Source organism: Hyperolius riggenbachi, chromosome 2 (genome assembly GCF_040937935.1).
Source record: "Hyperolius riggenbachi isolate aHypRig1 chromosome 2, aHypRig1.pri, whole genome shotgun sequence".
NCBI classification, from domain to species: domain Eukaryota; kingdom Metazoa; phylum Chordata; class Amphibia; order Anura; family Hyperoliidae; genus Hyperolius; species Hyperolius riggenbachi.
The window spans coordinates 141,705,429-141,730,125 of NC_090647.1; the positions used below are offsets into that span (position 1 = coordinate 141,705,429).

The window sequence follows — 24,697 nt, forward strand, 5'->3', positions numbered from 1 at the left end:
TGGGGCAATCGAAAGGGCGATGTGGGGGTAATTTGTCAGCTGCCTTGGGACAAAATACGTCAGAATATTCCCCATACTGTTCAGGAACCCCCTCGACCTGAATCCTGGTTTGGCCCAAAGTCACCCTCCCTAAACATTGCTGAAAACAATGATCTGACCAGGAAATTAGTTGACCGGTGGCCCAATCAATGTGTGGAGAATGAAGAAGTAACCATGGCATGCCAAGTATGATAGTGGACGTAGTCATGTGTAATACGAAAAACGGTAATTTCTCCCAATGCATAACCCCCACAGTGATCCCCACCTCTGGTGTCTGGGATAGCGGATGATTCCTCTGCAGCGGGGAATCATCCACTGCCGTGACCTGAATGGGTGGTTCCACCGCAGGGAGCGGAGTACCCAATCTTTTAGCAAACTCAAAATCCATAAAATTAGCCGCGGAGCCTGAATCAATGAAGGCTTCCGTGGCTTCAGTCTTATCTTCCCATGTAACTGTACAGGGAAGAAGCAACCGTTTTTCTTCTAGGGGTACAGATCGGGCGCCTAGGGTGTTACCCCCTACAACTCCTAGGCGGTAGCGTTTCCCGGCTTATTGGGGCAGTCTCGTACTCTATGCCCCCTTTCAGCACAGTACAGACACAGCTGTTCTGTCATCCTCCGTCTCCGCTCCACCTGGGACAGTTTTGACCGACCTATCTGCATAGGCTCGGGTGGTGGTAAGACTGGAGCAGGTGAGACAGAGGGAGGTGACGTTACTTGAGGTGCAGTGTACGACACCACTCTGACACGATGACTACCCCTGGTCTGTCTTTGGTAGCGCAGCCTGCGGTCAATTCGGATGGCCTCATCAACTGTTCTGGGCTCGGGCTGAGATAACATCAGGTCAGAGACTTCATCGGACAACCCTGACAGGAAGCAATCTAACAGGGCAAAGGTGTCCCACCTGGCTGTAACTGACCACCTTCTAAATTCAGCCGCATAATCTTCGACCGGACCTTTGCCCTGACGCAAAAGCTTGAGCTTCCGCTCAGAAGTCGAGGCAAGGTCCGGATCGTAGTAAATTATTGCCATGGCTTTAAAGAATTCCTCCACAGAGGTAAGGGCTAAGTCACCGACGGGCAAATTGTACGCCCAGGTCTGGGAGTCGCCAGATAGCAGGGTTTTGATAAATGTGACCCGTTGGGTCTCGGTCCCCAAAGATTGGGGTCTCAATTCAAAATAAGATAACACTCTACTCTTAAAATTCCGAAAGTCAGACTTGTGGCCGGAAAATTTTTCAGGTACGGGCATATGTATGTCAACACTAGGAGGGGATCGCACCTCATCTACTGACGTCTGGAGGGTTCGTACAGACCCTGATAGGGCATCAATAAGCGCTTTATGATGGCCTAGTGCTTGATGGAGGTTATCCACCGAAGTGGCCAGTACACCCAGAGGGTCAGCGCGTGTGTCCATCTGTTTTTTGGTCTGGCGTTCTGTAACGATCGGTGTAACACAGAGAGGATCTGATCACCGGTGAACTGCAGTATCACTGGAAATACAGATATATACCCGATTATTGATGATCTGCAGTATCACCGATAATCAGATATATAAGCTAACCTCTGGACACCTGAGAAGAGTGAGAGTGTTTGGTGCTACAGTAATTTAGAGGACTAGGCCTCAGGGCAGTAAGGAGTACTGCACCAACTCCTTCCAAAAACCTGAACTGTCCCGGAGGGAGGAGTCAGGCTGAACGTAGGAAGGAAAACCCGAGAGTGACACTCAAGAGGGAGTGACACTACCAGGACTGGGAACCGCCTCTAACAGTAAGGTCGGTTCTCGAGGTCAGACAAACCAGGTCGTAACCACACAGACAGATACAGTACAGATTCAGAAGGCAGATGCGGGGTCTAATAAACAAGCAGGGTTCGGCAACAGGGTATCAGAAATATCGAGGTACAGAATCAGGAGGCAGAAGCAGAATCTCAGGGCGAGCCGGGGTTCGGCAACAGAGTATCAGAAATATCGAGGTACAGGATCAGAGTTCAGAAGAGTGGTCAGACAAGCAAGAAGGTCATAACAGATAATCACAATCAAACTAGTACTTAAGACTATCAATAGAATCTAGCTAAGTGTAGGATTACAGCTCCAGCTGGTCCCGGCAGACTTTAGGATCTGACTCAGGTCTGAGTGCTACCACGTAGTGATCGCAACGCCAGACAACCAGCAACTGAACAGCCAGCAGTTTTAATTGTCCAAGTTTCTGCGCAGAAATAGACGGAGGTGGCTCCTCGGTTTTAATTGTCCAAGTTTCTGCGCAGAAATAGCGGAGGTGGCTCCTCGGTTTTAATTGTCCAAGTTTCTGCGCAGAAATAGCGGAGGTGGCTCCTCGGTTTTAATTGTCCAAGTTTCTGCGCAGAAATAGGTTTTTAACTTTTGTCTGTGTTTTGAGTCGGTAAGGTGTATACCCACAGTGTTGACTTTGTGCAATAAAGAATATTTATGCAACTGAGATGTATCAGGTGTTTATGGCCAATTCTGTGCTACCATTATATATGTAAATTTATACTGGCCGCACCAGCTCACCAGTTTCTGAGAAAATAGGTATCAACCAAACTTTGCACATAGACTGCAGTTCCGCAGCAAAATTCTCAAATGTTATAAGTATATACTGTATACAAAACCATTCGCCAGCCCCTCCCTAAGTGCAGGACCAATGAAATGAAGCAGGATTGTCAGCTGACCAGCTTGGTCAGCTGACCCTTTTCTGACTGCCATATAAGTTCTGCCTCTCTGCGTGCACGCGCGTCATCCTGAATCTTGGTGGACTATCAGTCCCAGCCACACCAGTACTGTCTTGTAATGTGCTTGCTGACCGGGGCGCGGGGTTGGTCGCACCGCCCTCAGCACCGGCGGCAGCCTCCCCGCGCTTGGTCAGATTGTTTGCAACAGGCCCATGCGCGCCAACCGCCGCGTCAGACGCAGCGTTTTTTCCGCGTTCCGCCATGCCATGCGCGGAAAGAGCCGCCTCCCGCTAACTCATAGCGGTGGCTCTTCCGCGTTTCTTTACACTGGCACGTATTTCTGATAGGGATAATTGAGATATATGAGGGGCTAGAAATTTATCAAAAGGATCTAAAGTGGCTATACTCTATATATTCCTGATTTTACTCATTACATATGATCTTAGTTGACCATAATATAGAAAGTGATTTTTTGGTATATTGAATTTAGTTTTAACTCCCTGGAAGGTCAGAAATCTCTCCTCCCGCAGATCACAGAGGTGTCCAAAACACTCCACACCCCTCTCTTGCCAAATCAGAAAGCCTCCATGTGACAAGCTAACCAGGAATCCTGGATGGCCCCATAGTGGCATGTACTTGGAAATCTGTTGAGGGACCGAATATAACTTCCTTAAAGCTCTCCATGCCATTAGGGCCCTTTTCCACTAGCAATCACAAACGCCAGCGATTGCAATTTTTCATTAATTCTGTTATGTGATTGCGATTTGTGATTTTCATTTGCATTGCATTATCATTGAAAAAATCGCTCCAACAAGCGATTGCGATTTGCGATTAGCGATTTCCAAATCGAATCACTGTAGTGGGAAATACTTCTCGTGATTTCTATGATAAAGTACCAACTCTAGCGATTTAAAAATCACTAGCGATTTGCGATTTTGCGATTCAGCAATCACAATCGCTCTAGTGGAAAAGGGCCCTGACTGTATCTTTAATCACTCTACTGTTCTTGAGTTTTGGTGGCATATGTCTCTGAGGTGTATGAAGTAATCCAGTCAGTGACCAGGGCTCAGAGAAAATGCCTCCAGTGAATAATTAGAATAAATACTAGTTTTTGCATCCAAGACAAGTGCTAACATTTATTAAACTAGGAGGAACTTTAGCTTCCAATATGGTTTGCATGCAAAGTATATTATACTAGACACTTGCGCCACGGTGAGGCAAACCTCCGGGCAAGTGACCTTACCTAAATTTAAAACCTTGGGAGCAGCTAAGCAAAAAAATGTGTAACTTACATTTGGTTGAACAGTGAGGAGAACGCCAGCGCATACCACTAAGGCTGCATCCGAAATGACCACCAGCTCAGTGTGCAGCACCTAAATAGATTTTCTGCACACTTTGCATTCAATTCAGATGCAAATCATATGCAAATCTGCTACTACTTATTATGCAAACAGGAAACTCAGGAGGAGGGGCTGGGAGCAGCTAACCTGACAGTTACGTAGTTACAAAGTTAAAGAGAACCCGAGGGGGGCAGATAGGACACAGAGGCATGTTATCTGCCTCATGACATGCCTCTGTGTCCCCCACACCTCCGCTCTCTGCCCCCCCACCGCCAAGCTATTACCCCCGAAACTAGAGACAATACTTGTCGCTATCTTGGAGGGTAAAAATGTCAGGGACGGATTCCCTGTTCAAAACGCCCCCGCCAGGGGAGTTCCTGCAAGGTTTCCAGAGCTGCCATTGGGAAGCTCCCTCTCCCTGGCTATGCCCTCTGCCACTCCCCTGCCTCCCTGCATGCTGTCAAAAAGAATCAATCTCTCTTTCCGGCGTAGTGACCCAGAGGTCATGAACGTAAAAGGGGGCCAGTGCGGCCCACAGGAGCGGTGGTTTGGGCGGCTACCTGATCCACTTAACCCCTTGGATAAGGCAGCCTATTTTTTTTTTATTATTATATGAGCCCACCTTTGGCTCTCTAGGACCGGGCTCACTTTTAGCTTTCTGTGCTGAGTGGACTCTACAGCCCACAGCACAGATCGTAATTGAGCCAGGGCGACCAGACTTCCCCCCTTTTTTCCCCACTAGGGGGATGTCCTGCAGGGGGGGTCTGATCGCCGCCGGCTATTATGGTTCAGCGGGGGGGGGGCTCCTCAAAGCCCCCCTCCGCAGCGATTTCCGCCCTCCCTCTACTTCCCTACCTCTCCCGTGGCTTGTGGGCTGCGCCGTGTAGTATAGGCTTCAGCCTATCAGAATGCGGCGATCCCCGGCCAATCAGAGGCCGGGGATCGCCGATCTCCTTTACGGCGCTGCTGCGCAGCAGCGCCGTATGATGTAAACAGCGGGGATCAGAGGCGGGACAAGGTCCTCCAGCACCCAAGGCTGAGACACCAAAATGCGCCCGTCCATCCCTCCCACCCCAGCTGTCACACACTGATTGCTATTAGACTAACAGGGCCACGGGGCCCACAACCTCCCCAACACCTTAATATCTAGTTATCTGGCTTGCAGTCACTGCTATGTATCCCATTTTCTTACTTCTTTCTGCTTCATACACAATTAGGAATGACAGCTGAATGAATTGTGCGCCCCCTCCTACACTGCGCCCTGAGGCTGGAGCCTCTCCAGCCTACGCCTCGGCCCGGCCCTGGCGGGGATTTCTTTCCCGCGTGTTTACATTACGCGTGCGAGCCGCGATCGGCGGCTCGCACACTGTTCACGGAGACACCCTCCGTGAACTAGCATGGAAAGGCCGTTAAGTGGTTAAGCACCTGTTATTGTAGGCATCAGCCTTTGCACTTTTAGTCAGTACATGTACCAAGAATTCATAATAACACTTTCGACACCTTTTCTCACTTCCAGTGGGAGAGTGGAAACTGATGCTGGATGCTGGACAAATATATCTGGGGCAAGTTGTTGCTCAAAGCTAAATGGGAGTCTGCAAACTGAAATTCTGTCTTGTTATAATTCTTAGATGTGAGAGATTCTACAAGCATAGCCTTTAGCAGCGAGCTGGTATTTGCTTATAAATGGTTTGTTTAATCTATATGCCTGAAGATGAAAGCAACTGTTTATTCATACTATGGTACAATAGTCACTGAGGTAACAGAAGGGGAAGGCCTGGTCCATACAGCTGTGTTGATCATAATCCTATTTACATTTTAATGGGGTCTGATCACTACAGCAACTGAGGCTTTTCCTAATTATCTGCATCAAAGCCACACCATGCATCACTGATTAATGCTCACATGCTCTGATATGTTATTTTCTGTAGATTTCAGAAAGTAGCAGCTTATTTTAGTAATTATACAGTTAAAGCTCTTTTATCTCCTTTTTAAAGTCAAAGTACAGGACTTTTTTTTAAATGCTAGCTTTTAATAATGTTGTAAAGGATTATAACTATGCTGGACTTGTATTGTCCAAATCTGTAATATGTATCATCGCAGCACTGCATGAGTTGGGCAATGGGATAAGCCACTAGTATAAAAATATTGGCTTACCTGGCACTTCTCCTAACCTTAATCCTCAGGATAAGGTGCCTAACCCTTAACCTGCCCTGGAAGTACCAAACCTTAACTTCCCCTACCCTAATGCTTAAACTTAAGTATGTGATAACTCCAAATCATAACAGCAGAAAAAGTTTTGAATGCAGGATTAGCATCTTTATCACTTAATACACTCAGACCAGTCGCTGTTGGAATTTGATTTTTATGGTGACAATACTGCTTTAAAGAGACACTGAAGTGAAAAAAAAATGATGATATTATGATTTGTATGTGTAGCACAGCTAAGACATAAAACATTAAGATCAGATACATCAGTGTAATTGTTTCCAGTACAGGAAGAGTTGAGAAACTCAAGTTGTTATCTCTATGCAAACAAGCCATTAAGCTCTCCGACTTAGTTAGTCATGGAGAGGGCTGTTATCTGACTTTTATTATCTCAACTGTTCCTGGACTATTTACTTTTCCTCTGCTAGAGGAGAGGTCATTACTTCACAGACTGCTCTGAAAGACTCATTTAGAATGCTGAGTGTTGTGTAATCTGCACATATTAGAGAATGATGCAATGTTAGAAAAAACACTATATACCTGAAAATAAAAGTATGAGAATATTTTCTTTGCTGCTAATCTTCTAGTAATTATTCATAGTACACAACCAATTCACTATATCATATTTTTTTCGCTTCAGTGTCTCTTTAAGGCAGAATTTAGTTATGCTTTGACATGATCTTCTGCAGCAGAGATATGAAATAGCAAACACTGCCTGTACACTCATATGCAGTTGATGGTGGTTTTCTGCAACCCAAATGATACAAATTGTTTTTGTTTTGTTTTCAAATAAATTGGAAATAAATGCTTACTGCCTCAAAAATTACTGTACACGTGATATTTGTCCAATGCAGCGCAGATTCAAAATACATTTACCTAGAGTCCTGTTTTACTTTCAGATAAAATTTGACAAGCTTTCCTGGCGTAAGTACTGAAGCACCAAAAAAATGTAGCAATCTAAATGGGATATACAGTTTCTTTGTTGTTTTTTTCCCCCAGGGTGATGCTATCTCTTTAAAGGGAGCCTTGCTCACAAAGGTGGGCTACATTGTAGAAAGCCTTACAAGTGGATTGCATGAATTTAGAGCTAGAAGTAATGTATTCACCCCCAGCATCAGAGCCACAGAGGCAGGATGGTCATCAGAGAGGTAGGAGAAGAGAGATCATCACTGAATTTGTGAATATTACAATATTTTTTATTTTGCAGTATCGGATAATTGTATTTTCTGTGATATTACAGTGGCTCTTTTTGCGCTATTATGGCTTTGTACTTTTTATCTTTTGTGCTGATCTTGAACTTTCCCCACTGCTATATTCCGTTTATTCAGTCCATTATCGATGTATGTTTGAGTAATTTTTGTGAAGCAAAATGGCTGTATTGCCATAGTTTGAAAGAGATTATACAGGGAATTGTGAAGATAAACTGTACTGAAAAAATTACAAGTTAAATGCGTACTGCAGTTATGCAAATATATGCATGAATGCTAAAGTTATCCATAGACATGAGATGACAACTATGCAAGCAATATGTCTTCAGAGGCGTCCATGAATTATCTTGCATTTTGCTGAAGAAGATGCACACTAGCTAAGCAGGGAAAAGGAGCAGTCCGGTAAGTTATACATCCTGTTCTGAATGTAATTGTTCTCCTTCAAAATAACCAGCAGAGACAGTATGGATTGCCTCGCTAAACTTCTCCCATCTCCCTTCATTATGGTTATAAACGTAAAGGACAACTATCTTAAAAAAAAATGTAAAATACTTTACATATAAAATGTAATTTTCTCCCTGAGTAAAATAAACTATAAATTGCATTTTTTCCTATGTTGCTGTTACTTACAGTGGGTAATGAAAATCTTACAGACTTGACAGGTTTGGACTTGTCAATTTCTTTATGGGAGATCCTCAGGTACCATATTTCTTTGTATACAAAGCACTGCAGTTTCTCAGTCCTACCACCAGAAAATTGTGCAAACGAGCAGAGCTGGCCGACATCTTTGTATTGATCCTTTCCAGGGAGTTCTTTGGTATACAATAAAGGTAAAACGGAGATTCTCCAATGAGGAGACGGACTAGTCTAAAGTCTGTCAGATCTGTCAGTTTTTTTATTACATACTGAAGTGACAGCAACATAGGAAAAAAACAGTCATTTTACTTTGGGAGTAATGTACATTTTATATGTATGTATTCTAATGTTACAATTTTTTTTACGATAGGAGTATCTTCAGAATGTACCTGATGCTTCAGTTCTTGCACATGTAGCCAGGATAGCAGCACCTACACATGAACTCAAGAAACCTGTCCATGATCACTTTTCAAGAGAATCAAGTTCGTTTAGAATTGTCTGAAACACTTGCCTTATCTACAACCCAGAAACTTAAAGAGACTCTGTAACACAATTTTCTTCCTTATTTCTTCTATCCTATAAGTTCCTATACCTGTTCTTATGTGCTCTGTCTAACTGCAGCCACTCCTATTTGCACAGTGGCTGTATTATCTCTGTTATATGATCTAATCTTTTCTCCTTTGTCAGCTCTGTCGGGCTGAGGCAGTAAGACTGGAATGTGCTGTGCTGCTTGTAATTGGCTAGAAGCTATACACACCCTCTCCAAGCCCCCTCCAAGCTCTGTATGACTCACACACTGAGCTATGTCTTTTGTTTGTAAACACTGCCTAAAACTGGCAATTACAAGCCAGGATTGCAGCAGGGAAAGAAACAGAAGAGGCAGAAACAGCACAGAGGGGCCCAGGAGAACATAATGAAGATAATGGTATGCTTTTTATTGTAAGAATTTTAGAGTACAGATTCTCTTTAAGGTAGCTATACAGCTAGCGATTTTGCTGTACGATCGACCATTCGATTCGATCATTTTATAGAATGGAGAGAGAAGTGTGTTCCAGAATTCCCAATCGATGAAAAGTGGCTGCTTTCATGTTGAATCGACCAGCTTAAACAATCGAGCAGGATGCAAGATATCGGTCGATTGCACAGGAATCGGCTACTGTTCACATATCATTCGATCAACTCTGAACCGATTTTGGCATTCAGAGCATGCAGAGACAACATCTATCAGATCGATTGTGAAGGTGAATCGCGTAGGATATCGCCTGTAGCGTGTGGGTTACTAGTCGATTGACTTTCGATGAACCATACTGCAGTCTATTCCTTAATAAAGTTGATCGCTTTGTCGATGGAATCAGAATCGCTAGATGTATGGCTACCTTTACCTGAAGAACTAGCTAAAGGGAAGCTGAAGTGAGAGAGATATGGAGACTGCCATATTATTATTTTTTTTAACAAGAAAAGTTTATTAAACACATCAAAAGGAGATCACAAAGGCTTCCATATTTATTTCCTTTTAAACAATACCAGTTGCCTGGCTGCCCTGCTGTTCCTCTACCTCTAATACTTTTAGCCATTAGCCCTAAACAAGCATGTAGGTCAAATGCTATATACCTGAAAATAAAAATATGACACTATTTTCTTTGCTTATTTCTTTACAAACTACACTCTGTATTTTAACCACTTTTTCCACTGCTACAGTATATCTACGTCATCTGTGGCACCCTCCAAGCCACCATGGCGTAGATAAACTGATTAAGCTTGCAGCCCTGCTGTGCACGATCGGGTGCGCTTCAGAGCGCACCCCCGGCACTGTCAGCTGCATTACTAATTGGTGAAAGGGAACATGTTCCCTTGTAGCCAATTAGTCCACCCCCAGACCCCCTCCCATGAACGATCGCTGCAGTAGTCAACTGCTGCGATCCTTCATATGTCCCCCTCCGTGCACAAATCATTAAAAAAATGCACCAGCAAGCAGTCTCTCTCACCTTACCCCGTTCCTGCGACTATCCTGAAGCCCAAGCCTTCAATCCCCGCTCTCAGCCGTGTATTGCCAGTTACCCGGGTCCCGGCTTGATGACGTCATCAAGCTGGGACCCGGGTTGTCGGCAATATGTGGTTGACTGCAGAGTGGGGATCGGAGGATCGGGCTTCAGGATAGTCGCAGGAACAAGGTAAGGTGAGAAAGGCTGCTTGCTGGTGGATTTTTTTTTAATGACTTGTGCAAGGAGGGGGCTGCCTGATGGGGGGGGGGGGGGGGGACATCTGGCTATCAATTCTTGGGGGGGGGAGATATGTAAAGGGGGGCGGGTTAAACTGACTGGGGGACATCTGGGTAACCAAAGAGAGGTGGGATTTAATAATGTGGCACATCTGGGCACCTGGGGGGACATAACTTAATACTGGGGGCACATTTGGCTATAATGGGGGGGCAACGCTAATCCTGGGAGTACATCTGGCTATAATGGGGTAATTCTGATCTCGGGGACACATCTGGCTATAAAAGAGAGGCACTATTCCTGGGGATGCACCTGTCAATCTATTCTGGGGGTGGCAAACACAGGGGACACATCTGGCTATGCTGGGGGGGCTGATTTTGGGGACACATCTGGCTATACTTGAGGGGTGGTGATACTGGGGACACATCTGGATATCTATACTGGGGCGACATAAACTGGTGGCACAGTTTTCGTCAATAGCACTTTTTATTTTTAAACAGGAATTGGTCAACATTGAGAAATAATGCATTTTTTTTTTTTAAATTCCACTTTTACCCATTAACATGCATAGAGAGGAACATTTTACTTGGGACCAAATACCCCCCAATGAAAGCTTAGTTTGTCTTGAAAATAACAATATATAGATTATTTAAGTGGCATGAGTACAGATGAAGTTATTGCTGATTAAAAAGAGACACCGCTAAAGCGTCAAAACTGCTCTGGTCCATTAGGGGAAAACAGGGTCTGTATGCGAAGGGGTTAAACTAGGAAACAGAGCACAGCTAATGACCCTTTAAACTTCCCTGCAGTAAAACCTTATCAGATGTTGTCTTTCACTGTTTCTTTGATGTAAAAGTGCTTCAGAAAACAGTACTGTAGCTGACCCAAGTTTGGTCGGGGAGCTCAGAGAGGCTCTTTTGCATGGATAACAACTGAAGTTTATTAACTCTTCCTGTACTGGAAACAATATGAGACTCATATCTGTGCTACTAATGTTCTATTTTTTAGCTGTACTACACATACAATTCATTATAATTAGTAGCCGGATAGTGTAATGGTTAAAGAGACTGCGAAGTCTCCCTCAAATGAGGTTTTTAGTTTAACCTTTTCGGGACCATGTGAATGAGATCCTCCGCCGCACTTGTGGCTGTTCTAGCCTGATGCGGCGTAGGATCTACGCCGGCCCGAAATTTCCGCTCCCGACGCGATCGTGCGCACCCGGAGGGGGAGATTAAGCTGTCATATGACAGCCGACATCTCCCCCGAGTGATCAGCAGCCATCGCGTATGGCTGCTGATCACACGATCACTACGATCGCCGTCGGATCGTAGTGATCTGTTTGACAGCTGCGGCGGCAGGGGGGGAAGGAAGAGGATCCACTCACCTCCCTGCCGTTCCAGCGACGATCGGCGCCCCCCTCCGCTCTGGCCGGCATCTCCGCTTCATCTGACGTCAGCGCCGGGTCCCGGCTTGATGACGTCATCAAGCCGCGACCCGGAACTGCTCGTCAGATGAAGCGGAGATGCCGGCCGGAGAAGAGGGTCCCGTGCGGCTCATCGCTGGAGCCTGGAAGGTAAGTGAAGGCTGCTGGCAGAAGGGGGGCCCAGGCCACCAAGGGGGGACACAATGCCCGGCAGCCACACACGGGATCCGGCCGCCTGACCCCCCCAAACGCGCGCACCCCCTTCCCGCCAAAAATGCCTGGTCCTTAAGGGGGGGTAGGTGGCCGGTCCCGAAAAGGTTAAAAACCTTATTAGCATTATTGACCGACCTAAAACGCCGCACCCCTGCGGCTGAAAACCCCCTCGATCACCCCAAACTCACGGGGGTGCACGCAGGCAACTTCCGCATAGAGGCAGCGCGGCTCTGCCTCTATGCGCGTCAGTCAGCACCGGATCGCCGCCTCTCCCCCGCCCCTCTCAGTCTTCCTTCACTGTGAGGGGCAGGGGAGAGGCGGAGATACGCACTGATTGAAGCGCATAGAGGCGGCAGCAAAATCCACGACCAAGAAAGTCGTGGATTTTGCTGCCCTGTACCCCCGTGAGTTTGGGGTGATCGAGGGGGTTTTCAGCTGCGGGGATGCGGCGTTTTAAGTCGGACAATAATGGTAATGAGGTTTTTACAATAAAAACCTCATTTTAGGGAGACTTCAGAGTCTCTTTAAGGGCTCTGCCTCTGACACAGGAGACCAGGATTTGAATCTCAGCTCTTCTGGTTCAGTAAGCCATCACTTTTTCAGTAGGAGACCTTGGGTAAGACTTCCTAACACTGCTACTGCCTGTAAAGCACGGGTGTCAAACTCCAGGCTGGAGGGCCAGATCCATGCCAGTGGATGGACTGAGATGGACTGAGAAAGAGAGGAATGTGCTCTACCCGATGGATCACACCTTTTCTGATTCAGACCCATCAATTAATTTGAGCTGTGTCAAAAATGTGTGAGGACCTTGGCCCTGGTAGGACCAGTTTGACATCCCTGCTATAGAGCGTGTCCTAGTGGCTGCAGCTCTGGCGCTTTGAGTCCGCCAGCAGAAAAGTGCAATGTAAATGTTCTGTGTCTTGTCTGGTCATTATCTCATACGTTTATTTTTATTTCAGATTCCTTTTAAATCTATATACTTTTCCTGTGTGTAGGCTTCCATCCACAAATCAATATCCATAGATAGACCGTATCTTGCAATGTGGTAGAAATTGATGTAAATGCAGTGTAAAATGCTCACTAATATATGCAAGGTATATGAATATAAATGTAAATCTATTACTTTGTGAAGCTTAGTATTATATTCTAGGCAGGTAAAAATGCAGTATTATTATATAGTTGAAATAATTGTTACAGAGTCTCATTTCCCTTTCTATACATAACCAACCAATGTTGCCTTCCTTTGCAGCTGAGGAGGCATCGCTTTTGGCGCTCTGTGCTAGCAGAAGCTATTGGAACCTTTATGCTGATGATTGTAGTTCTGGGATCCTCCTGTTCAGGAACGGCAGCACCAGCATCGCAGTCCCTGGCTCCAGCTCTGGCCTCAGGTCTGTGTGTTGTCAGCCTGGTGCAGAGTTTTGGGGATATAAGTGGAGCTCAGTTAAATCCGGCCATTACTGCTGCTCTTATTTGTGCACGGAAGTTGGACCTGCTTCATGGATTGGCCTTTGCTGTAGCTCAGATACTTGGCTCTACATGTGCCTCTGCCATTTTCTATCTGTTCCTACCTGCATCAACCTTAAATCAGCTCAATACCAGAGTAAGTGCAGCATTACATTGTGTAATAAATTAACTCAGTCATACTCTGATCAGTGACCAGACAGGACTTACCAACTCTAAAAATGGAGCTATACTGCATTTGTACGCTACATTTTCAGAACACTGTGCATGTGCATCTAAATAAAGAAAATGTGCTCATTCGACATCACACAGCTTTGGATAATGACTGCCTGCGATGCAATACATGCAAGAATCATAGTATAGAGTGACTAACTGTGTGCTTAAAACCAACAAAAGCAGTATATGATAATAAAATCTTATCAATGTATTATTAATTAAATACAATCTGTAACAGTGCCCCCCCTCGGGATCCTTACCACGGGAGGTGGAAGCCTCTTGCCAGATGCAGCTTGTACCCTCTCCCTTCGAACAACAATAGCCCCACACACCCCCCCCCCCCCCCCCATATACACTCCCATTAAAGCTTTTACGGCTTACTGGGCCGACATTCATTTCCCACATTCCAGCTATGCTATACATAATGACCATCACACATGAATGACGTTGGAATGATACTAATTTAATAGCATGTCGGCCACAGCTTACAACAAACAGTAAAACCATGTAAACATAACCCAATTCCTTTGCTCCCTGCGAGTGACGCACATCCAGCAGTAAGCCTCCAGGGTATCTTTACATATAGCCGATTGCGAGCCCAAGTCGCCTTGCTGACTCTGGGCTCACGGGCTAAACACTCAAATGCTTGACCTTGAAGAACCATCTTCTCCTGTCACTTCCCCGGGGCAAAGAAATTCCGCCACCAGCAGGGGAGAGTTAAAGCCTTAACTCTGCACTGCCCGCCACATCTCAAACGCCACCTCAAGTTTCATTCTTAAATGAAAATTGAACATGTCCAACCCCACATCCGTGAGATGAACCTCGTCCTCCCTAAAAAAACAACACACTCCTTCCAAATCAATGTGACGCACTATCAGACCCCCTAATTCAGTTACTAAACGCGATATGGCCCTGTTAATTTTAATTTGTACCCGATCAATGGCTTTGATATCTCGTGCCCCGTGCCAGAAGAATCTAGGTATAATCTCTGACCATATTATTATCATACCCGGCGCAACGGCCTTGAAATGCTGCAAGTCTCTCTTAATGATCCTAATCAAGGCTCTCATGGGAATCCTCGCCAAGTCATTGCCACCCGCATGTATGATCAGAGCATCAAGGAAGCCCATTGCTGTTGCTCTGTCAAAAAATTGGTCTGCCAAATCCTCCCAACAAAGACCCCTAAAACCCAACCAGGCAACCTGGGCTTGTTCTGCAGGTAAACCCATGAGAGCACCATGCATTTGGACTTCTGCGCGCTCCAGTACATGAAGGAGTGTCCCATGCACCAGACGACGAAGGGGGTCCGTTCTGAGGATAGAAAAAGAAAACAAAAGAGGAAGGAAAAACACACATGCCAGTAATCTAATAAAAAGGAAAAATGCCAACTCTACGCGTTACTAACAGTAAAATTTACACGCTTATAACCCAAACCCACACAAACAATCTTCCTCCGAATTCTCAAAGGACTAGAGGACATGATCTGCGCATGGAGGAAAAACGTTTTAGCCATTTATTTAGGAAAGGGTTCTTTACAGTAAGAGTAATTAAGATGTGGAATGCATTGCCACAGGAAGTCGTTATGGCAAACTCTATACCTGCATTTAAAGGGGGCTTATGCTGGGAATACACGGTTCGTTTTTGCCTTCGTTTAAACCTTCGATTCGTTCGGTAAACGAATCGAGTGTTGAAAACGTATGTGAAAATAGTCATAATCTCATTATAGTTTCGATTAATAGACCCCAAAAACGAACGACTAGTGATCGAACATGTTTGATATTATCTCTCTTTATCCATCTAATCGAGCCATTGGTAGGCTTGATGGCTGTTCAGATCGATTATATATTCGTTTATGCTAGTCCGTCCCTGTAAAAAGGGATTTTCGTTTCGTTTCTTTGCAGCCTTCGATCATTGGAAAAACGAAACCATCAGAATCGGAAAAAAAAACGAAACCGTGGGTGGTGATATTAACCGTATGACTGATTATTTCGGGATCGAAAAGGACAAAAGGCACAATCGAAACGAAGGTTTAAACGAAGGCAAAAACGAACCGTGTATTCCCAGCATTAGATGCTTTCCTTGCGTTGAAAGACATCCATGGCTACAATTACTAGGTAATGCCTAATGATGTTGATCCAGGGATTTTATCTGATTGCCATCTGGAGTCGGGAAGGAATTTTTCCCTTTAGGGGCTAATTGGACCATGCCTTGTAAGGGTTTTTTCTCTTCCTCTGGATCAACAGGGATATGTGAGGGAGCAGGCTGGTGTTGTACTTTATACTGGTTGAACTCGATGGACGTATGTCTTTTTTCAACCAAAATAACTATGTAACTATGTATGTAAAATGCCAGACTCACTACCTATAAATAAATGTCCCGTCTATTTTCATCTGATAATGCTGGGCCACATGATCTCTCCCATTGGTACCAGCTCTCCCAAACCCTGTTATAAGCCGCCCATGTCGAGGGGGCAACTGATCTCTGAATCAAGTCCCACAAACGAGACCTACCACCTTCCAAAGGTGCATCGGGCAGGGCTCCACCCGATCTTCTGCTTCTGGTGCCAGGTGCCGGAACCGGTCCCACTGCAGACGAGAAAGTGAGTCAGCAATTTCGTTCTTTTTACCCGGCAAATGTAAAGCTTTTACAGTTATGTTCAACTCGAGACTTCTCAAAACAAAATGCTGTAACAATGCCATTATTGGAGGAGAGGACGATGTGATTGAATTAATAATAGCAACAACTGCCATATTATCACACCAGAAGCTAACTACTTTGTTGCGCAGCTCGTTCCCCCTGAGTTCAATGGCAACCAAAATTGGAAAAAATGCCAATAATGCCAAATTTTTTGTCAGCCCTATTCTAACCCAAGATGAGGGCCATTCTTCAGCACACCAGCGCCCTGCAAAAAATGCTCCGAAGCCATGACTGCTGGATGCATCAGTGAAAAGTTCAATCCTCTCAGGTTTCTTGCCAATATACTAACCCTGTGAAGCTTGAAAGAAAGTTCTTCCATACTCCTAAATCCTCCTTGAGTCCCTTGTTTATTCTAACAAAATGGTGTGGTTCTAACACACCGCTTGTGGCCATGGCGAGACGTCAAGAGAAAATACGTCAAGAGAACCTTACACCCAAAATTTAGTTTTCCCAATAGTGATTGCACTTGCTGCAAACGTAATTTCTTAGCCCGTAAGGCCGTATTAACTTCCTCCAATAATTTACAAAGCTTGTCCAAAGGCAATCGGCAAACCCCTGCGATCGAGTCGATCGCGAGAAATTTCAAAACCGTCGTCGGACCCTCCTGCTTGCCATGCGCCAGCGGTGCCCCAAAATCCTTAAAAACCCGAATGACTCCTTCTAGCAACAGACCGCACAAACCGGTCTCTGCTGAGCCAGTGCAAAGGAAATCATCCAGACAGGGGAAGCCTCAGGTTTTTATTTTAAAAATCTCTTTAACATCAATGCCCTAACTAAAATGCTGCATCCTCGCGGCTGAACACTAACTAAATCACCCCAAACTCCCCAGCAAAAATCCAAGAAAGTCATGGATTTTGCTGCCCAGGGAGGCAGAGCTTTGAGCTGCAGCTCTGCCTCCATGCACTTCAATCCACGCGTATCTCCACCTCTTCCCCACCCCTCTCAGTGAAAAAAGACCAAGAGGGGCGTGGAGAGGTGGCGATCCGCGCTGATAGACACGTGTAGAGGCAGAGCTACAGCCAAAAGCGCTGCCTCTTCACGGAAGCACTCCCCGCAATGTGCCCCGAGAGTTTGGAGGGATTTAGTTAGTGTGCAGCTGCGGGGATGCGGCATTTTAGTTAGGGCATTGAAATGAAAGAGATTTTAAAAAAAACAAAACTGAATTTTGAGAGACTTCAGTCTCTCTTTCAGTCAGACTCATCTGATCTGCATGCTTGTCTATGGCTAAAGCCTGGTACACACCATGCAATTTCCCATTAGATAGAAGGGTCGAATAAAGTGCTTTTTAAACCACCAGCAAGCAAGAAAATACTCAGAATAATTTTGATAGTACTTCTTCACTTACTTTTTGTATTGGTAGTTTTTCATTGCAAGGGTGTTTACTGAAGTAATAAAAGTAAAAAATTAACATCTGGGTACAGGGCCGGGCTCCAGCCTCAGGGCGCAGTGTAGGAGGGGGCGCACAATTCATTCAGCTGTCATTCCCAATTGTGTTTGAAGCAGAGAGAAATAAGAAAAGGGGACATGACAGTGACTGCAAGCCAGATAACTAGAGATTAAGGTGTTGGGGGCCCTGGGGCACCTCTTAGTCTAATAGCAATCAGTGTGTGACGGCTGGGGTGGGAGGGATGGAGGGGCGCACTTTGCTGTCTCAGCCTTGGGTGCTGAAGGACCTTGTCCCGCCTCTGGCTGGGTAACATGAAAAAATAAAGTTCCCCTCGCAGGGGTGTTTTGGTAGTTTTTCAATTGCCTAATGCTGAAAAGTTGTTTTAACTAGTAGATGAATTTCTAGGAGAAAACTTAGGTAAAAACGTGAATTGAAAATGGGCCAGAGGCTAGGAAGGACAGCCAGACAATCTGCATTGCTTAAAAGATAAATTTTGCATGCGGTAAATTAACAAACAACAAATTTTTACCGCAAACTGTTTGATGAATCGAGGCCATTCTCTCCAGGTGGTTTGCATAATGCTAAGTTGATTCTCATCAAGTCCACAAATACATTTTCCTGAAGAAAAAATGTGAAGTTTTCTAATTCGATTCTAAAATGTACAAATCAATTTAGCAAAACAGTGCTGGACTTGTATCCAACATGCCAAAAAGGAATTTTATCAACCTTTTCCACATCAAATGGAGATACATGTTCCCCCCAAGTGCCTTAAAGGATACCAGAGCTGAGCTAAGTAGGAAAAACGGGGAGCAGGCATGTACTGGAAGAGGCTGCCAGGGGGCATTTAGGTAAGAAAGGAGGGCGACAGAAGAGAATGGGGGGAGTGTTGGGCATCAGGACAGCTTTCAGTACATACCTGCTCCCCCCTATTATCCTTTAAGTGCAATTTTGTGCAGGTGTAGGATGCTATTGCAGACAGCAATGCAAGCAAGGATATGCATTGCCAGGGCTGCGCAGGCGCAGTCAGCAAAAATGAAACTAACCTGCGGCCGGGGACCGGAGCATCAGTGAGTGGCTGCACGGGCACAGGGCGACTGCAGGGGGCTGGTAGAAGCCCCAGGCCAGTGAAACCCTTTTTTCAGGTGACTTAAGGATCCCTTTAAATGGTTTTGTTTTCTGGATGTTGAGGGTTGATAATGATAGAGAACCCTGTGGCTTCAGCTCTTTTTAGCAAGTAAACTTATTGCTTTTTGCTGAACATCTTCAAACAATAACATTTGAAGGCTCTTCAGTGGTGGTGTTGATTTCTCTCTTTGGGCATTTTGTAAGCTGCAATGGATAAGTCTGGTTTGCCTTCTTCAATTCAATATGATAATTCAGATTTAAAGGATACTGGAGCCGAATCAACATGGAGAAACATGGGGAGCAGGCATACAGTATACTGTCAGCTGTCCTGATGCCACCACTCCACCCCCCCGTTTTCCTCTCTGCCCCCGCATCCTACCTAAATGCCCCTCCGGCAGCCTTTTCCATGTCGCCGGAGTTGGGCATTACTGGGCAGGCACTGGCTGGGCTGTTCACATCCTGCAGTGCGCGCCCGCGGCTTTGTGTGCACTGCACAAGACATCACGACTATGCCCAGCCAGCACCTGTGCAGTAATGCCCAACTCTGGTGACCCGAATCCCAGCCAGGGCACTATCTGCAAGGAGTTTGTATGTTCTCCCCTTGTCTGGGTGGGTTACGTTCGGGCACTCCGGTTTCCTCCTACACCCCAAAGACATACAGATACGTTAATTGGCGTACCTCCAAATTGGTCCTAGACTATTGGACTATGGTAGGGATTAGATTGTGAGCTCCTCTGAGGGACAATTGACAAGACTATATATACTATGTACAGCGCTGTGAAAGATGTTGGTGCTATATAAATACTAAAATAATAATAATAATTACATGATTCAACATGCAGGATATTTGCGACTGTGAAAAATCACAATATGTTAGTTTAAAATAGTACCCATGATTTTTATTGCAACGGTTTTGCGAATCTCATGCAATCGGAATCGCATAACAAAACATAAGCACAACACAATAGTGTAAAAGAGCTCTCAGGCTGTGGTAAAATGTGTACTGACTGTATGTGTTCTTTCTATAGGTGAGTAGAGATGGAAATGCAGGACAGGCTATGGTAATGGAAGTTCTCTCCACCTTCCAGTTAGCGTTCACAATATTTGCTGTGGATGATCGAAGACGTAGAGATGTGACAGAGCCGGGAAGTGTTGCTATTGGCTTTTCTGTTATAGCTGGTGCTTTAGCAGCGGTAAGGGACACAATCTGTACAACTGTAGTTGAAACTAGTGTAATGAATTTCAATGTATATCAGTTCAATGCTCCTTTTCTATGTAAAAAAAAAACAAAAACAAAACACAGGCTTGGTAATATTTTGCTTTGTGGCACCAAAATGGATTAGAACATATGGACAATGCCCTGATCCTGGCCACACATGTTCAGATCTTAAAGGACAAGATGAGGTGACAATATTACATCTAGCTTTACCATACCTGGGGTTTCTTCCACCCCCTACAAGTCACGTGTGTCCCTCACCACAGCGCTGGTCTTCTCCCATCTCCTGCTGACTGCCTCTGAAGATTGCTGACCCCTGATGGGTTGGCGTTTCCTGCACATGCATGGGCATGCCCACATCATCAGGAGCGTACTGCTCCTGCGCAGTACACTTCCGGTGATGTGGGTACAGGCCCGCGCATGTAGACCTCGGTGATCTTCAGAGGCTGCTAGCGGTACCCGGGAGAAGACTGGGGCTGTGGCGAGGGACACAAGTGACTTCTTGGGTCTGGAAGAAACCCCAGGTTAAGTAAAGCTAGATATAATATAGTCACTTCACTTGTCCTTTAATGCAAAAGCAGTTGCATGGGAAATCTAAGGTAACTGTTGAAATTATCTTTTTTGGTTTAACCCTCCTGGCGGTACGCAGTTTCGGTGGCTGCGTCCGAAGGAGGGATTTTTGTAATAAAACTTGTTGTAATAGTTGTAGATAGCACTAGGCTAGCTAGAGTTCATGTAAAATTTTCCAGATCTTTTATTTGATAAAACGGTTGCATACGACTAGAATCCATTATAGATAATCAATTGTTCTAGGCAGTTCTATTTTGCATGGATGCTATTGTTTAATTGAATTGAAAGTACCATTGAATGTATGCACGTCAGTGTGACCAGCTTTTACCACTATACAAATCCTAACTATAAGCTTACCTTCACAAGAACATTGAAAGTGACCTCAGTATTAAGCTTATCTTTGCACAACAACCTCTCACTGCAACTTGCACATGACTGCTTTCATACTTCATTATCTTCTTATGTGTGTGTCAGCGTTCTTTAAACTGTGATAGCTGGCCTGTCTGGAATGCCAATTTTTACTGCAATTCTGCCTAAAGCACACCTAAAGTTAGAAAGATATGGTGGCTGACATATTTATTTCCTTTTAAACAATGCAAATTGCCTGGCTGTCCTGCTGATCCTGTGTCTCTAACCCTTTTAGCTATAGACCCTGAACAAGCATGCAGACCAGATGTTTCTGACTCAAGTCTGACTGGATTAGCCCCATGCTTGTTTCAGGTGTGTGATTCAGACATTACTGAAGCTGGAAAGATTAGCAGGACTGCCAGGCAACTGGTATTGTTTATAAGGAATTAAAAATGGCAGCCTTCTCTCTCACTTCGGCATCCTTTAAGGTGCCCATACATTGGCAGATGGCCAGCAGTTTTGATTCCTCTTTCATTTATCTGCTCAGAGAGACATCTATTACCTGTCACACACTGCACACAGATTTCAGCATGATTTTTTTTTTTTGGGTGTGTGTGTGTAATCTCTCTTTTTTTTCAGTTACCTCAGTAGTGAGAAGCCCCTGGATGTTCAAGAGACTTCCCCAGCCGTCCTACCCCTCTCCTGCACTGTGCTGGGACCCTCTCCGTTTATGAGCGCAGCTGCATTGTACAGGCTTAGGGTATGCCCCGTGCCTGCTTAGTAGCCTGGAGCCACTTGTGTAAAGCTTTTTGCTTTGTACACAAGCGACTCTGTGCTGCTGCACAGGCACAAACCCTGGTATCTGCACAGTGCGGTCGCAAAGATAAGGAGGGTCCCAAATGGCAGCGGAGGGGGTCACAGAGGATCAGGGGAGCCTCTGAAGCATCCAGAGCCTTCCCTCTACTGACGTAAATATATAACTTTTTGTTAAAGTTACAGGTTCACTTTAAAGTTTTTTTAATTAAGTAGATAGTAAATCAAATTGTGTTTTTGTTTTGTTTTTGTTTGGAGTCCAACATCCAGCCAGTTGACAGTTGTTTTTTTTTTTTAATGACATGTATTGTTAATTCTCAATCAATAACAGGGGCAGTTCTCAGGTGGAAGCATGAACCCTGCTAGATCATTTGGCCCAGCGTTGTTCACTGGATTTTGGGAGTATCACTGGGTAAGTTTATTAAGAAATACAAAAAAACCCCACTGTTTTCATAAAATGTATTGTCTTACTATCTGCAGGACCTTTTAATGCATTGCATATTTTGCATGATCTTACTCATACATTTAATGGCTAGATCCAAACAAAAGGTAAACCATTGACTAAGAACTCTTCCCACAACATGGTTTACAAATACGCTTAACACAAAATAACTCTTCATCCTTCAATCGTTAGTGAATTTCAAACCAAATCACCCCTTAGTCTCCAGCTTTTGCCCAAGGTGTAGGATGCAGTAACCGATTCAGTCCTATAGAGGGACAATGGTGCCAACATCAACAGATTAAAATATATTCTTGCCAGGCCTCCTCAGTGTACTGCATGGGGGCTGCTAGGCAGTGGCGTAGCTAATGAGCTGTGGGCCCCGATGCAAGTTTTACAATGGGGCCCCCCAAGCACTCTATAAATAACAATTGATACGGAGCACCAAAACCTGCCAATGGCAACTACAGTGTCAGAGGTGCAAGAAGGGGTTGGGGAACAGCTTGTTAGTGATCACTACTATTCAAAGTATCTATAGAAGTGATCATTACCAGAACAGGGCCAATAGAGAGCTAATACTGTAGTTGAGGGAGGGCCCTTCTTGAATGAGAATGAAGTAGCACAATAGGTCAGCCTATAAATATCCCCCAAATAATGGGCAACTTGCTTACCTAAAAGGTGTAACCATGCAGCAGAATACCCCCCAGATAAAAACTAGTATCTGTATGGAGAACACCGAGGCCTCTATAGAGCAGAGCCCCCAGTGTGAGGCACCCATGGCCTTGCCATGCCTGCAACCCTGCAGATACGCCTCTGTCTCCTTGATCCAAGTATGCAAATTAAGATTAGTTAAACAGATGGATGGAATAGCAAAAAAGATGGGGGATGCCCACTCCCATGGTACAGACCCTGCAGCTACAGCTTTTGTCCAGGCCTCCATCGTCTTCTGAAGAGGAGCAATCATGTCACTGAAATGGTTTAGGCACCTATTATTCCTGCTGGGAAGGAAGAGGCAAGTTACCTCACACCATTCACATGCTCCCTGACAGGGGAGCCGTGGAGTGTATGACATGTTGTTATCTGTCATTATACACCTGGATGATCTTCTTTATGAGTATATGAAAATGCTGTTTCTCCCCCTCTAGGTATACTGGATTGGTCCTACTCTGGGTGCTTTTCTAGCAGGTGCTTCATATGAATTCTTCTTTGCATCAAGTGCCTCTAGGGAAAAGCTGGTTGCCTGCCTGACGTGTAAGGATATTGACATAGTAGAAACAGCAAGTGTCTCTCGCTCGTCTCTCTCCATGGCCACACAGACAGCCACTTGAACACGTCAGTCTGAGAACAAACATGAGCGCAATTAGCAGTGGGACATGCTGTGACAGAGAACATAGAAACTGCTGGATATTAAATGATTGGATATCATACCTGTATATAAAGTGCAAGGTGCTGCATTGCTCCTGTCCAGATGGTATTGTAATGCTGTATGAAAAAGTTATTTATAATAATATAGCTTTTATGTACATGTGTTGAAAATAAATTATTTTATTTGTTCGCGAGAATACATATATTTTTCCCATTACAAAAATAACTTAACTGAGAAGTATGGAGGCTATTTATTTCCTTTTAAAATATACCCAAAGTGACATGTGACATGATGCGATAAACATGTGTATGTACAGTGCCTAGCACACAAATAACTAGGCTGTGTTCCTTGTTTTCTTTCTCTTCCTTTAAGAGTTAAATATCAGGTATGTAAGTGGCTGACTCAGTCCTGACTCAGACAGGAAGTGACTACAGTGTGACCCTCACTGATAAGAAATTCCCCTTTCTTACCTCTTTCTTGCTCTCAGAAGCCATTTTCTGCTAGGAAAAAGTTTTATAGTTGGAATTTCTCATTAGTGAGGGTCACACTGTAGTCACTAAACAAGCCTCGCCCACAGCTTTTCAGAGAGCCTTGGCACTCAGTCACAGGTAGCAAGGGCTTATGGAAGCTCAATCTGGGCAGGAGGAGGAGGAGGTTAATAGCCAGAGATTTCAGAGGCAGAGGGGAGGAGAGGGAACTGAATTTGTCACATTACGCACAGGCAAGCTGATAGCATCTCCAGCCCTCAGCCTGTGACAAACAGAACATGGCTGCCCTCATTGTATCACAGGAATAAATAATAATAAACTATTGAAGCTGTAAGATCTATAGACAAGTTACTAGTTATAGTTAGTTTTTCATCTCAGATCCGTTTTAAATGAAGCAATTCAGATACAGTTAAAGAACAGACTTTTAGCTTTAATTCAGTGGAGTCACGACGATTGCATAAAAACGTGAGGCAACTAAAGCATTTTTTAACATAATCAATTCATTTCAGGGGCTCAAAAGAATTTGGACAAATTGTTTCTTACTCTGCACAGCACCATGGAATATGTTGGCCCTTTATAAATCAATAATAATAATAATGTGTTT

At 44.7% G+C, this 24,697-nt stretch overlaps 1 protein-coding gene across 1 annotated transcript; it reads left to right on the top strand.

Annotated features, from left to right (window-relative positions):
- The first annotated feature begins 7,360 nt into the window (after positions 1-7,360).
- On the top strand, positions 7,361-23,801 carry LOC137545854 (aquaporin-4-like). The gene is made up of 5 exons (XM_068267568.1): positions 7,361-7,419; positions 13,217-13,567; positions 19,882-20,046; positions 22,132-22,212; positions 23,385-23,801. The coding sequence occupies exons 1-5, from the start codon at positions 7,405-7,407 to the stop codon at positions 23,565-23,567; spliced, it is 795 nt and encodes a 264-aa protein (XP_068123669.1). The 5' UTR covers positions 7,361-7,404; the 3' UTR covers positions 23,568-23,801.
- The last annotated feature ends 896 nt before the right edge of the window (positions 23,802-24,697 follow it).

Excerpts from the sequence above, each read along its gene's own strand:
- LOC137545854 (XM_068267568.1), top strand. Across the intron at positions 13,568-19,881 it reads TAAATCAGCTCAATACCAGA|GTGAGTAGAGATGGAAATGC; the intron begins GTAAGTGCAGCA and ends TTCTTTCTATAG. Across the intron at positions 22,213-23,384 it reads GATTTTGGGAGTATCACTGG|GTATACTGGATTGGTCCTAC; the intron begins GTAAGTTTATTA and ends CTCCCCCTCTAG.